This window comes from Protopterus annectens, chromosome 6.part0 (genome assembly GCF_019279795.1).
Source record: "Protopterus annectens isolate FY-2018-M chromosome 6.part0, PAN1.0, whole genome shotgun sequence".
NCBI lineage: Eukaryota > Metazoa > Chordata > Ceratodontiformes > Protopteridae > Protopterus > Protopterus annectens.
Genome location: NC_056737.1, coordinates 402398384 through 402412377, shown reverse-complemented (window position 1 = coordinate 402412377; position 13994 = coordinate 402398384). Strand labels below are relative to the sequence as shown.

The following is a 13994-nucleotide window of genomic DNA, read 5'->3' as shown; positions in this document are numbered from 1 at the left end:
GGTGAACCTCATCAGGCTCAGTCAGCAATGACCAGCATCAATCCCACATGATGTGACAGTTTTAAATGTTTGAACCATTAAACAGATATATCAAAGAAATACACCATATCCAACATTCATCAGATACTTGTCAAGGCCCCAGCCTCCCCTGTGCCTCTAGTGCCTCACCAAGTGATTTTAATAAACCATTTTCAATTACTACAGTATATAAGGTCAGTTTGTCCATACGCTCCAAGCCCCTACCCTTGTTTCTGCTTTACTGTAAAGTTTTCCCCATTAGTTTGCAAGTACAAAACAAACATTTAATGTTTTGGGGAACCCATGAACATTCTGAAGCTAAAAAGAAACATTGTGACAAAAATTTTAGAACAAATGGAAATTTAAAGAGGTAGTCACACCCTAAAAAAGGAAATAACCTAAACCTATAGTATTATATATACATGGACTTTATGATTTACAGCACAATTTGCATTTCATACAAAATGTAAAATGAATGACATACACTTCAAAAAGTCTCACTCATATTTTTATTAAACATTTTCCTGTTTGTAAGTTATATCATGCAAGGCAGTGAACTCATGTAATGTATCCAAATGGTATAAAATCTTTGGTAGTAGCAGATGTGAATAAAACTGACTACTGTGATGAACTGCTCTCTGTTTATTTTAGGATAGCAAATGGTATAGCTAAACAATGTTATGCAATGAATATGTTCATTTTTCGCTGTATCAAAAATCATAATTATGAAACCATTCTTAAAACAGCTTTAATATTCATACCTGTCTATGTAAAAAATGGTGAAAAAAAACAATGTTTTAAGTTCCCCTCTTAATTCTGATGGGTTGTGCACATGTGACCTGGGCCTAGTTCTCATTGTGCTGCAAATTTGTATTGTGATGTGACAACATTTGTATTGAAATGTTATGACTATATAGCCTATGTTCTGTAGAAATGTAACGTCTAGAAGTCAAGGGTACATTCAACTAAGCTTCAGTTAGCCCTCTTGACTGGTTTAAGTTTTCCTTTACCTAGTTTTCCAAATTTTTAGCAAGAATATGTCACTGATTAGTGTAGAGATTCATATATTATGGACTAAATTATAACTTTAGAAAAGTATGAAAATTAAACAAAGATAAGTGAAGTACACTACGAAGAGGTTATCTTTCCTGGCCCGATGATGAAGGTGTACAATATGTTAGAAATGGCAAAAATCAAAACATCATGTTTGATAAAACATTTTCTTACACTGGTAACTGACATCCAACACAGAACCATCTTACTCTCTATGAAAATTGTTTAGAAACTTTGGGAACAGATCTTAACCAGTGACATTATGGTTTCAAACAATTACACAATAAAACAAATCTGATAAAAAAAAACAAAAATGTGACCCTACAATAAAAATTTACATGATCAATTAATACAACTGCTTTAAATAAAATCAGTAAGTTCAAATAAGTTCACGGCAGCTGGATGCCTGAAAACTTGGGGGACTGCTGTTACCCTACTGGTGGACAATGACTGAATTCTCGAGTGTCATTTGCCTGAGGGTCAAAAACACACTGAGAATTGGAGCTATTCCATAGGAAGTCACTGTCAGTGATTTGTGCCAGCACTGATGCTCTTTTGGGGGTTAACTCTTCTCTTCAAGTTGGTGCAGCCAATGGTAACCATGAAGTTGGTATATATAAGTTTTGGGGGGGTGAAAGTGGACTTGCCCCCTGCAAAACACACTTAAAATGTATTTTTGTTGTTTTCTTTTTGGTGGTGGTGAGGGGTGGAGTTCAGGGACTGTGATCCTCATCAGGTTGAAATTTGTCCACTCATAGTGGAAGTGGGAGTCTACAAAACTTATACACAAACTGGTAGTTATGAATACTGACAAAATTTTGTATACAGTTGGCACTATACACAGAACTACAACATTTCAAATGATGACATTTACAAAATAAGTCAGATTTTCAAAAATAATTTAACAGACTTCCTATATGCTATATATGTCACATTTTTTGGACAAAGCAACATATATATATATATATTTACACCATCAAAGCTTGTCACTTTTCAAGTAACTCATTTGGCACTATCAATTGTAGGCACCCAGACATAAATGCCATTATCTGGGGAGTTTCTATTTCTTTTTTTGAAAGAAACTGAATCGTTTTTCTTTATCTTTCCTTCCAGGGCTTGCTTCAGGTGTACGAGTTGATGGAAGTGGTAGAGTTTGAGCCCTTCTTTGTGTTTCTGGAGTCTTTGATACTTCAATACTTTCTACTGCAGCTGTTACTGCCTCAATCCATTTCTCCAACTCATCCTGAAAAAAGAAATGTACACTGATCAAATGGGAAGAGAAAACATTATTTCTTTTAAAAACCTCTTCATATAAGAATCCCCAGTGACTTGAAATTAAATGATCTTTGACATTCATCACTATTTTGATAATACCTTATGCTACAAGGGGGTCTATGTCATATCATCGAATGGCCACATTGTCGAATGTCATCTCATTGACAATGCAGTCCGTTGAACCCCCAACCCCCCCCCCCACTAATTATATATATCAACTCTGAGATCATACTACAGTGGGGAAAAGGGCAAATTTCCTGATCCCTACCATAACACGATTTCAGTGAGAATGGTTTGATGACCTGCACTATTGATGAGATGATGTTCAATAATGTTGCCATTTGATGATATGACATAGATCCACTACATGGAATATTTTTCAGGTGCCTCATCCTAGGGCAATAAGTAAGGTCCTTTTCACAACTGTTGCAATGGATCACTACTTCAGAGATCCATAAAATACAGTAAAAAAATGTGTCAACTAGTCAATCAGTCAGCATTAGTTTAGGCAAGTGCTGTTTCTACAGAAAGGTTTCATTGAAAGCACTTTTACCAATAGTGGAGAATTCCCTTTCTCCAGTATTGTGCAACCTTAGAGTAGGTATTGATTTGGGATGTGTCACTCCCACACGAATGGGTGCAGGGGAGCTAGTCCTCCTACAAAGAAAGGAACCAAGGTCAGCAGAATGCTAAAACCACACTTTGCAGGAATATTCAAGTTTTATTTTAAATGCAGATTAAGTGCTTTCATCTCAACATAAAAAAACTACATCAAAATGTGGCAGTCAAACGTAGGAATAAGGTCAGCACAAAAAGACAAAGAAAATGGAAAACTAATCAAATTGTAAGAAACTTAAGGCAGACTTCCCTGAAATATTCCAATAAAACCCACACTCGGTAAATGAAGAGGGCTGGCCTCCTCCCACTTCCCCAGACTAAGGCAATTCAACTCGAGGGCTGTTATACCCTAAGCGAGCCACTCAACTCTCACACATTCTTCCCACATAGTATTTTGTTTGCAAAATGTTTATTACAACTTTATCTTTTAACAAAATGCATGACACAGTGAAATGCCATACATATGCATGCTACTGACCTAGATTATTTTCAGCACTGAAATAGGATTTTGACTCTGTTCATTGAACAGTCCCTTGGATTGAGAAAGGTTTACTGCAAAGGAGAAGCCTTAACTTAGAAGATTTCTGCATAGCAATACATCTTTCTAGCCTTAACTTGGAAAATTTCTGCATAGCAATACATCTTTCTAGCCTTAACTTGGAAAATTTCTGCATAGTGATACATCTTTCTGATTCAGAAACTGCTCTACCACTATGGTTCTCCAACTTGCAGGAACCACAGTATTGGGGAAACTACTGTATACTAATCTGGTAGTCATTAGGTAATTAGCCATATGATCTTATTAAAAATGGCTGTGGCTCCCAATTAACTCTGCTGACTGATACAGAGACTCTCTCTGTCAAGTTAAATTTTTCTTTTGGAAGCAGAGACGGCATTCGTCCATTCACTCCAGCAGTTGTAGTCATTGTAGAGTTAAGTGTGTGTGTGTGTGTGTGTGTGTGTGTGTGTGTGTGTGTGTGTGTGCGTGTGTGTGTGTGTGTGTGTGTGTGTGTGTGTGTGTGTGTGTGTGTATGTCTGTCTGTAAGGACATGTATGCAGCTGCATAAATGTTTGTGTATTGTGAAGCATGACTGCATGTGTGTGTGTCTGTGTGCGTGCGCGCGCATGCTGACATACATGGGTGTCTGAATGAGTGCATGAAGGAGTGGGTACCTAAACTACTGTGATGTGTGGAATGTTAGGGAGAAAGTACAGCTGTTTAGGTAACGTACCATAACGGTACATGTTCAAATGGTTCACTGTTCTGGTATTCCTCACAAATGAGACAACCTGCAAGAATATACATACATCTGGCCATTCTACAAAGCTCAGGCTCATTCTTGCATGACATATATCCACCTCCATCATGAGTCAACATGCTAGTATAAGAGGGAGGTACAACTGCAAAAAAAAAAACAAAAAAAACCCTGAGTTTTCTTACTACTTAGGTAGCCTGAGGTGAGGCTATGATTGAACATAGTACTTAGGTGGGGTGCCAGTTCGTTTTGTAGTGTATGTAAAACGCAGCCTGGGATGTTGTCAGGTCCCGTGGATGCTGTGTTCTTGGCTTTGGAGAGTGTGTTTTTTTACCTGTGCAGCTGTGATTACAGGAACTCTGCATTCTTCCGGTATAGAAATGGGCCCTTTACGGGGTGAGAGATGGGTAAAGTTAGCACTGAACCTATCTGCCAGGATGTTGGCAATATCAGTTGGTTCTGTATATTTAGTGCCGTTGTGCTGTAACTCAGAGCAGATATGAGTGTTGCCATTGAGATTTTTGACATAGCTATAGAATGCTTTGTGGATGTCCTTAGAATCAGTGGCAATTTTGTTTTCGTAACTAGCTTTGGAGGATTTTATGAGGGATCTCAGCTTCTTACTGAGGCTAACCACAGAGTTCCTCCAATCATGAGATGTTACTCTTTTTTGCAATAGTTTCTTTCTTCTGTTGTAGAGTTTGTTTATGGCAGGGGACCACCAGATTGGCTTCCTTTTTTGGAGGATAGCATCTTGGTTCTGTTAGGGATTGCACGATCCATGCACTCGTGTAAATGCTTATAAATTGCATTTGTATAGGATTCAGCAGTCGTACCTCTACTGTCCATCAGCATGGGTGCCGTGAAGTTTGCCACATCTGTCTTAAGAAGCGTAAAGTTGGTTTGGAGAAATTCTTTACGGTGGCTTCCCTAATAGGGGGTGGGGGTGGGATGTGGATGTCTAGGGTGATTAGCTTGTGGTCGGATCTGACCAACGAGGAATTGACCTCTGGTGTGGAACACCCGTTGCCCATGTTGGTAATGATCAGGCCTAGGATATTGCTGCCCCTGGTGGGGATGTGGATAAGTTGATCCAGGGCGTTGGAATTTATGAATTCCAGAAATGGTACATGAGTAGTTTTCCCAGTTAATGGTGAGGTAGTTGAAATCGCCCATTATTAGGGTGTTAGGTTGTACCCTAAAATTTTCCAGTGTATCAAGAAATGAGGAGTGGGAATCCTGGGGCATGGTGGGGGATCTGTAGCAAGCTACAATTTGGATTTCGGTCTTGCCCAGAGTTAGTTGCATTTGGATAATCTCAGATGCATTATGTTGAGCAACTAGCCTGGAGGTGTGGATATCCTTAATGAATATGGACACGCCTACGCCTTTAGTGTTTCGGTCCAGGTTAGGTGGCCAAAAGGTGTGGTATGAATTATAGCCTGGTAATGCAGGGGTACTCTCTGGAGCCTTGAACAAGGTCTCTGTCACTGCACAGATGTCGATGTTCTCCATTTTAAGGAGTGCCTTGAGTGAGTGCATTTTGAGATTTAGACTTCTAGCATTAAGTGGCATTATCCTCACATTTTGCTTGCTTGTACCTGTTACGGTGATGAATTTGTCATTTGAACCTTGCCTAAAAAGGCACTATAGGGGTGGCAAGAGCCTTAGCCTGTACCCGGAATCCCAAGGGCGACAGGTGCAGGCCATCTCTGGCAAAGCGTCATGGTTTGTCGATCATGTCATCCCAGGCAGACAGATACTGGATCCACTTAGAATGACACCAGAAGCTTAGCCAGTTGTTGAAGTCAATCATTTTGTCCTTGTACTGTGGTATCATTCTGGGTGATGCCAGGATGCTACTCAGGGCTAGGGTCATACCTGCCTGGGCTAGAGGATAGGACAGCTCCTCCATGTCTCTTTTCATGCAGTCCAGGGAGGTACGTCTCAGGTCATTTACACCAACACGGACAATGACAGAGTCATATGTGTACTTGTGGTTGTCTACATAGATAGCCAGACTCTCCATTCTACTATATAAACTAGACAATGGGTCTTGGGGGGATCATTTAGTTGTTTGTGGATCTTTGGAATTCCAAAGATCCTACTTATTTTTGGATTCTCAATGGTAAAATATTTTCTGATACCTTGGGTAATTCTAGCTATCAAAACCATTCTTCCACTAAGGAATCAATAAATGAATAAGCTTTCTTGATTTCTTTGAATGACACTTTCTTATAAAAATTAACATCAGACAATAAATCATACATTTTGTATTCATACATCATTCTGTCTAAAGGCACAACTGTCCCCCTTTATCAGCTTTAAACACTAACTCTTTCTTGACAAATTCAAAAAACAATTTTCTCTCTCTACTAGACATATTATAATAATTATAACTAGATTAATTTTCAAGAGCTTCAATAATTTGCAACTCCCAACTATTTAAAAATATTTCCAGCTCTTTTCATAATGGTGGATTAAACAAGCTGGGTTTGCAAAAACTTTTTGTGTTTCAGTAGTTTTAAAAAAGAACTTAAAATTTAACCGTCTTACATAGTCTCTGATGCTATTAGGTACTTCCATTTTGTTTGCCCTTCTAGCAGGCACAAAATTCTACCCTTTACTTGAAATACAGCATTCTTCTTGAGAGAGTTCATAACTAGATAAATGAATTACTTTAAATGAAAAAGTACCTATGTTTTCCATCCACTGTTGTTCTTCCTCCAGTTTTTTCACTGCCTTCCATTATATGTATATCCCTTATTTGAAGAAGCAGCAGCTATTTGAGCCCATGTCGTTTCCGCTTTCTTTTGCTGATAAACATACACAGGCTGAGTGGAAGCTTGTCTTACTGCTGTTTCTTGCACATCCCTACTGTTAGTCCACTTCTACCACTCGTTTTCGTTGTCATGTTTTTCTTTTTATTTTGATGTTTTTGGGCTTCAGAAACACATGGGGCTATTTCCTCTTGATTCCGTTGATTGTACAACAAATGCTCTGATCTCCTAACCTCATCTACTTCACAGCTGCCATTATCCACATCTGGTTCTTCCTCCCTGACCTCAACAGCATTCTGATGGAAGAGGCTGTATGCAGAAGCCACGCCTCCATCAGTCAGCACAGTCTCTCTCATACTTTTTAGTTTTCCTTTTACACAGAACTTCACTGAGTTTAATTAACCGATCTTGTATGGCACACATCTTAGTTTCAAAATTGTCAAACGAGGTAGTCTGCTTAAGTTTGTTGAAATCAGAGAGAACTTTTTCATTCAAAATAACCATATTATTTCTATTTAAAGAGACAAGAAGCTCCATATATTAAAAACTAGTTTTCTGATTAATTTCTAACCATTTGTCCATGAACTCTTTTGTATACTCATTTCCAGCACATAATTTTGTTACCCTAAGACCCTTCAGTACCATTTGAGTTCTTAGACTGTTTTCAAAATAAATGTTGTCCCATTGGAGATGTTTCAGCTTGCTTAAGTCTCTTTCTAAGGGCAAAAAAGCATCAGTTGGATTTATATTATGAACCTCATTTCTGCTGTTTTCTTTATTCTGAAATGGATTCAAGGATGGTGCCAGACAACCTAAAAGTACTTCATCACTCCTGTTGTTCCCAGCACGCACAGCATTTTGTCTAACAAAACATGTACTTGCTGTCCCTTCTTGATTTAAAATGAAAGAACCATTTGGAGTGTCATTTTAAACCCATCCAGCAGGCAATGACATAAAGCCAGATCCAGAAGCAATAGCACGATTTTCCATTTTCTTGAACTCAAAGCCAAAGTAGTCGCAAAACAGTAAGCTAAAGCTGGTTTAGACTAAAATCCAAAAACCAATAACAAAACCAAAAGGAAAATCAGGTTGCTTTAATAAAATCCAAGACAAATCCACGAAAAATAACAACAGTAAGCCCTTTCATCTGTAATAAGACTTCTTCAGACTGGACGTTAACATTCAATAACACACATTTAAACACTTTTCTAAAATCACATGACTGTAATTAGTGTTTTAACCCTTTATGTTTCAGGTACATAATAAAGTCTTCTCTATTGTTCAAACCAGCGGAGTAGCAAGCATTAGGTTTAACCTGCCAACTATATTTCAACCATCCCAAGTCATCTTCTGAATTTAATGAATTTTCAACATTGCTCAGGGCATCCACTACAAGGAATTTAAAATTAACTTTACATGACCCATTGGCTACAACAAAGGAATAAGAAAAACTATCAGCCAATTTCAACTGCCCAACACAGGTCAGTGCTGTTAAGTAGTATGTATTAGGTTTACAATGCACTGCCAGTTTGTAGTTTAAGTGAGTCCAAGAGTTAAAAGAAGGGCAATGAATTACAGTACTTTTAAGGGGAAAGCCAAACTGCAGGTGCTGTAGATTGGATAGGGAGGGACTGAGCTACTAAGGGGGGATCCGAGCAGCATGCCCTTCACCAATTTTAGATAACAGAATATCTTGGAGGACTAACATATATTATTGTAGGACATACATTATCTGAAGTCTGCAAAAGGATGGCGTATCTTGTAGGTGCTGCTTTCAGACGCCAAGAAGGGTGTGCCTTAGAGGGGTGAGTTGTCTTTGGGAAGTGAATGGGAGCTTAACATGCAAAATAACTCACAGCAGAGCATTATAGTGAGGACAAACAACTGTTAAGAGCTGGCAATAATTTAGTCTTATAAGTATGGGTTCCGCAGAACTCTCCAGACAGCAGGTTCCAGAGAAAATGTTAGGTATAAAAAAAATATATATATATATATATATATATATATATATATATATATATATATATTATATTACATATATATATATATATATATATATATATATAATCTATATAATAAATAAAATTAAGTATTTAGAGTATGGGTTAAAAAGGATTCTGTTATGGCAGCTAAGGATATATGGGAAGAGACTAAACAAAACATAACAGAAAAACTGAGAAACTGGAAGCTCTTGTTTTCAGATATGGGTAGGAAGATACTGGCAGTGAAATATTTTTAGTCACTTTAATTTTCTTATACAGGTCAAGCATATGTTCTTAACCAGAGAAGACGTTGTGGACAGTTATTAATAAAGAGTTGAAGCATTTTGTCTGGGAAGGTGTAAGTGGGATAAACTGATCCTTCCAAAAGAACAAGGTGGTTTAGGATTTCCTGATTTGAAGGGATATTTTACAGCTACATGTTTAAGGCTCTTATACATAACAAAAGCAAAAAGCTATAATTCAAAGTGGAAAGAAATGATGATGATGATAAAGTGGGGGTAACTTCAAGAAATAAGGAGAGAGTGGGATTTGGATGTAGATCCTCAAGGAAAACAACCATACAGATAGAAAAGGGAAGAGATCAACAAAAATACTCAGAAAGACAGATGTGATAAAAGTAATGCGCAGTATCAAAACCGATCAGGAACTTTCATGCACAATCACAAATAATAAACTAAAAATATCAATGCAGACAGAAAAACTTAGAAGACATGTAGATAAATATAAAGGAAAAGTACAAAATAAGCAATTTACTGATGGTCCATAAAAGTTTTACAGAGAATTGGGAAACAAGGCAAAAGTAATTGAAACACCACCAAAAAAGAAGAGAGAGATGCATTTTGGCAAACTATCTATGAAGACCCTGTGAGCATAATTTCTTCTTCTTCTTTTGGCTTTTCCCAGTTAGGGGTTGCCACAGCGGATCACCTGTTCACTCATGATTGGCAGTGGAGTTTTATGGTGTCGAGTTGCCAGCCCGGCGCCCAACCTTTTACAGAAGGCACACAAACGCACGCAGTCATGCCTAGGGCCAATTTAGAGTGTCCAATCCACCTACAGCATGTCTTTGGGATGTGGGAGGAAACCGGAGCACCCCGAGGAAACCCACGTGACCACAGGGAGGACATGCAGACTCCGCACAGAAGGGACCCCAGCCGAGAATCGAACCGGTGAACCTCTTGCTGTGAGGCGGCAACGCTAACCGCTGCACCACCGTGGCCGCCCAAGACCCTGTCAACATAACAAAGGTGCTAAATGGATAGAAGTAAAAGAAAGAATAAGAAGTTCAAATGTACAGGATATTAAATGGTAAGAAGTAACAGCCAGTGAGAATGAAACAAAGTTAAGAAAAGCTCCTAATTGGAAAACCTCAGGCCCAGATGCAGTAGCTGGCTTCTGGCAAAATGTATTTACATCTGTACATGAAGATTTAGCCATGAGTAAGAACTGTTTATATGCACACCCCAAACAGAGACCAGCCTGGTTAACAACAGGACAAACCCATACTCCTACTTAAGAGTGAACCTGTAAGCTATCCTAAAAACTGTAGACCAATTACTTACTTCTGTTGACATATAAACTATACACTGGAACTGATACAGACTTTATAGTTATTTAGAAGAAAACTCAATCATGGCAATAGAATAAAAGGGTAATAAAAGAAAGTCTTATGGAACAAAGGATCATTTGTTGTTAAGGTCATAATGGAGAACTGTAAAAAAGGGGAAGAATCTAAGTATGGCTTGGATAGATTACAAAAAACATTTGACAATATCCCACATTCATGGATAAATGACTGCTTAAAAATTTATAAGATACACCTTGCACTGATTGATTACATTACACCGACCATGAAACAGTGGCAGACCACTTTACAGTTAAGATATGATAAAGAACAAATTATTATTCCAAGTATAAAAATTCATAGGGGAATATTCCAAGGTGACTCTCTGTCACCAGTGCTTTTTTGTCTTGCTCTTAACCCATTAAGCTGTCTACTTAACAGATTAGGTCATGGCTATAATTTGGCTCCCAGAAAACAATAAAGTGTAAAGACTTCTCATCTTCTTTTGTAGATGATTTAAAACTGTGCAGTTCATCAGATGAGGACTTGAAAGCACAACTGCAAATGTTCAAAACTTTTTTAGATGATATAAGAATGTCATTTGATCTTTTTTTTAAACACCTTCGTTGAATCATCACTTCTTGCATAGGCAAATTTACAAATATACAAAAGTAATCAAATTGTATTACATTAACATTAACAAACATTATAAACAAAAAGGTGTTGCTGGAAACACACTCCACGAACTACAGTCAAAAAAGCTCTTTAACACACGGAAACACACAGATATTAATGCTGATAATTCCTAATACGTTTCCGTCCACCAAGATGTCATCAGATAACAATACACACTTAATAAAGATCATTAAATACACCAAAAAATTTAAAAAAACAACCAATAGGAACATGTTATCAATTAACAAATGCAAATGAAATAAAGAAACAGAAGCACCTTATTCACAGTCCTCAATAACATTTACAAATGTGTACTATAAAAAAACAGCTCTCCTAACATTAAATACAATAAAAACACATCAATCACTCAATATTACATATTTATACCCTATAAAATCACTTAAAAATTGTTAAAAAATATATATACTTATATATATAAAATTATATAGCAAAACCTATGTGAAATTATTTCATTCAACATTCCTAATACAATGCTATCCTCTAGTGGTCAAAGTTAGAAATAAAAGTCTGAGATGTTTTTAAGTTTGGTTGCCCTTAATGTCAATATTGGTGCCAGGGAAATGCTCTCATTCAAGCCAGGATACCTCCCAGCGTCCAAAAGGACCTGCCAACACAATTCCCGATATTCCAAATGGGTTTCCCAGGAGCCCCACCTGAACAACTTTAAACACAAAAAATAAGTTTGCTCAAGCGCAATTTTGTAGATGTTTATATAGGGCATTCTTATCATTACTTCTACTAATATCATAAAAATGCTCATAAATGCATCTTTTCAGACGTCTTTCTGTCTTCCCTACATAAAAGGCACTATAAGCTTCACACATCACTAAATAAACTAAACCACTAATATTACAAATACTATAGTAAGTGCTTTTAATATTCCTATTCCTAGATTTGACATACACCTGGTCAGCATTAGCTACATGCTTGCACTGGGAACATGCCCCACATCTATAGGTGCCAAGTCTCTTTCCTCTAGATCTAGTACTCCCCTTCTCAAATAGTTCATTCAAATTAGTACCTTTTTTAAATATAATGTTAATAGGCTTATTTTCTACCCCTTTGAGGTCAGTAAAGGAGCTAAATATGTTCCACTCTCTCTTAACCACATCAACTACTATTTTTGAATCACTATTGTATTCCATTGTGAATACCCTACTAAATCTACCATCATTTTCTCAATGTTAGTAAATGTAAATTCATCCCCTTTACCTAAAATGGGCATAAATGTTTCCCTTTGCTGATTTTTAACATACATGGTAGTATCATCCAACAACTTGGCCGGATATCCCCTCTCCAAGAACAGGTTTTCTAAAAAATACATTCTTCCTCAAAATCTTCATCTAGAGAGGTAAGCCTACTAGCTCTTATAAATTGCCCCTTAAAAATACTTTTCTTCTGTACATACGGGTGGGCACTCTCAAAATGAAGATAAGAGTCAGAAAAAGTCTCCTTTCGGAAAACTTTAGATTTTTATACCCCCAGTAATTTTAATGATACTCACATCCAAAAAAATCTACTTTATTGAGGGTAACTGAACTTGTAAATTGCAAAAAAAAGAAGTAGTTATATTCAAATACTCAAAATTCTTTCAACTTCTCCTTAGATTCCTTCCAAAAAATTCAAATATCAGCAAGAAATCTCTTGTATAAAATCCAACAGTCACAAAATCTAGAGTTAAAAACATTGTTTTTTTGCCACCAGGCTAAGATGATATTGGCATATGTGGGGGCATAATTGGCCCCCATAGCCACCCCCCTCACCTGGTGAAAATATTTACCACCGTAATAAATATAATTATTTTTTAATATCAATTCCATAAGGCTAAGTATGACTTGCAATTCACTAGAAATATTACATTTGTCCACCAAAGCCACCTCCTACCAAATTAATCCACATTCCTGGAGTATTACTGAGAATAAATCTTTAATATCCACTGTCACAAATATAATGTCATCATAAACCTGGTTTTAAATTGTAATAAAATTCCGTATGAACAACTACTTTGTATCAGGCACAACAAGGGTTAAACTATCTTGTGTGCAAAGAAAGAATTTCTAAAAGAACTGTTTGACCTGTTTAAACAGGCTGACCATGAAAGAATGTGCAGATGTTAACCTGCAGTCTGAGAAAGAACAGAACTTGTAATTATCTTATGACCCTTGCACATTTCTGTCTTAACTGAAACTGACCCTTGCACATTTCTGTCTTAACTGAAACTGACCCTTGCATATTTCTGTCTTAACTGAAACTCAGTGTCTGATAAACATCTTGTTGAGTATGTATGTGTACGTGCAGAAGGGGCTATAAAAACCCCCTGCAGTTTGTACAGAAGTTAGACTACTGACATTCCACCATCGATGTGGCAGGTCTCCATGCATGTAAATAAAGCTTTTATTTGCTAATCAAAATCGCTGTGTTTCTTCTGGTGAATGTTGGAGAAATAAGTGTTTTTCTTTTAACATAAATCAATTCCCTGAAGGAATTCCCAGGAATCTTTAAGAATAGTTTTTTCCATACCCCAGTACTTTTTAAATTTTACATCCATGTATTTTGCTAAAGGCGCTGTCTTAGATCCTTCAGTGGACGCATTGGGTCTGAGAGGGGGATCGGACCTTGGGAATCCCAAACATAGTAGGTATTCTAGGTTGAGGCACATGTAAATATCTAAAGGTTTCTATATTAATTAATCCTTCCAATAGTAGGTCATTAAGGGCCAACTCAATTTTCT

General features: G+C 37.2%; 1 protein-coding gene across 2 annotated transcripts in view; it reads right to left on the bottom strand.

The window, feature by feature from the left end:
* Positions 1–508: 508 nt before the first annotated feature.
* LOC122804338 (spectrin beta chain, erythrocytic-like) overlaps positions 509–13994 on the bottom strand; it is a 2132081-nt gene continuing 2118595 nt past the window's right edge. For both annotated transcript variants that reach the window (XM_044074141.1, XM_044074142.1), the window contains one exon: positions 509–2314. In XM_044074141.1, coding sequence (XP_043930076.1) covers positions 2132–2314 — 183 coding nt within the window. In that variant the 3' untranslated portion in view covers positions 509–2131. The remainder of the gene's footprint in view (positions 2315–13994) is intronic.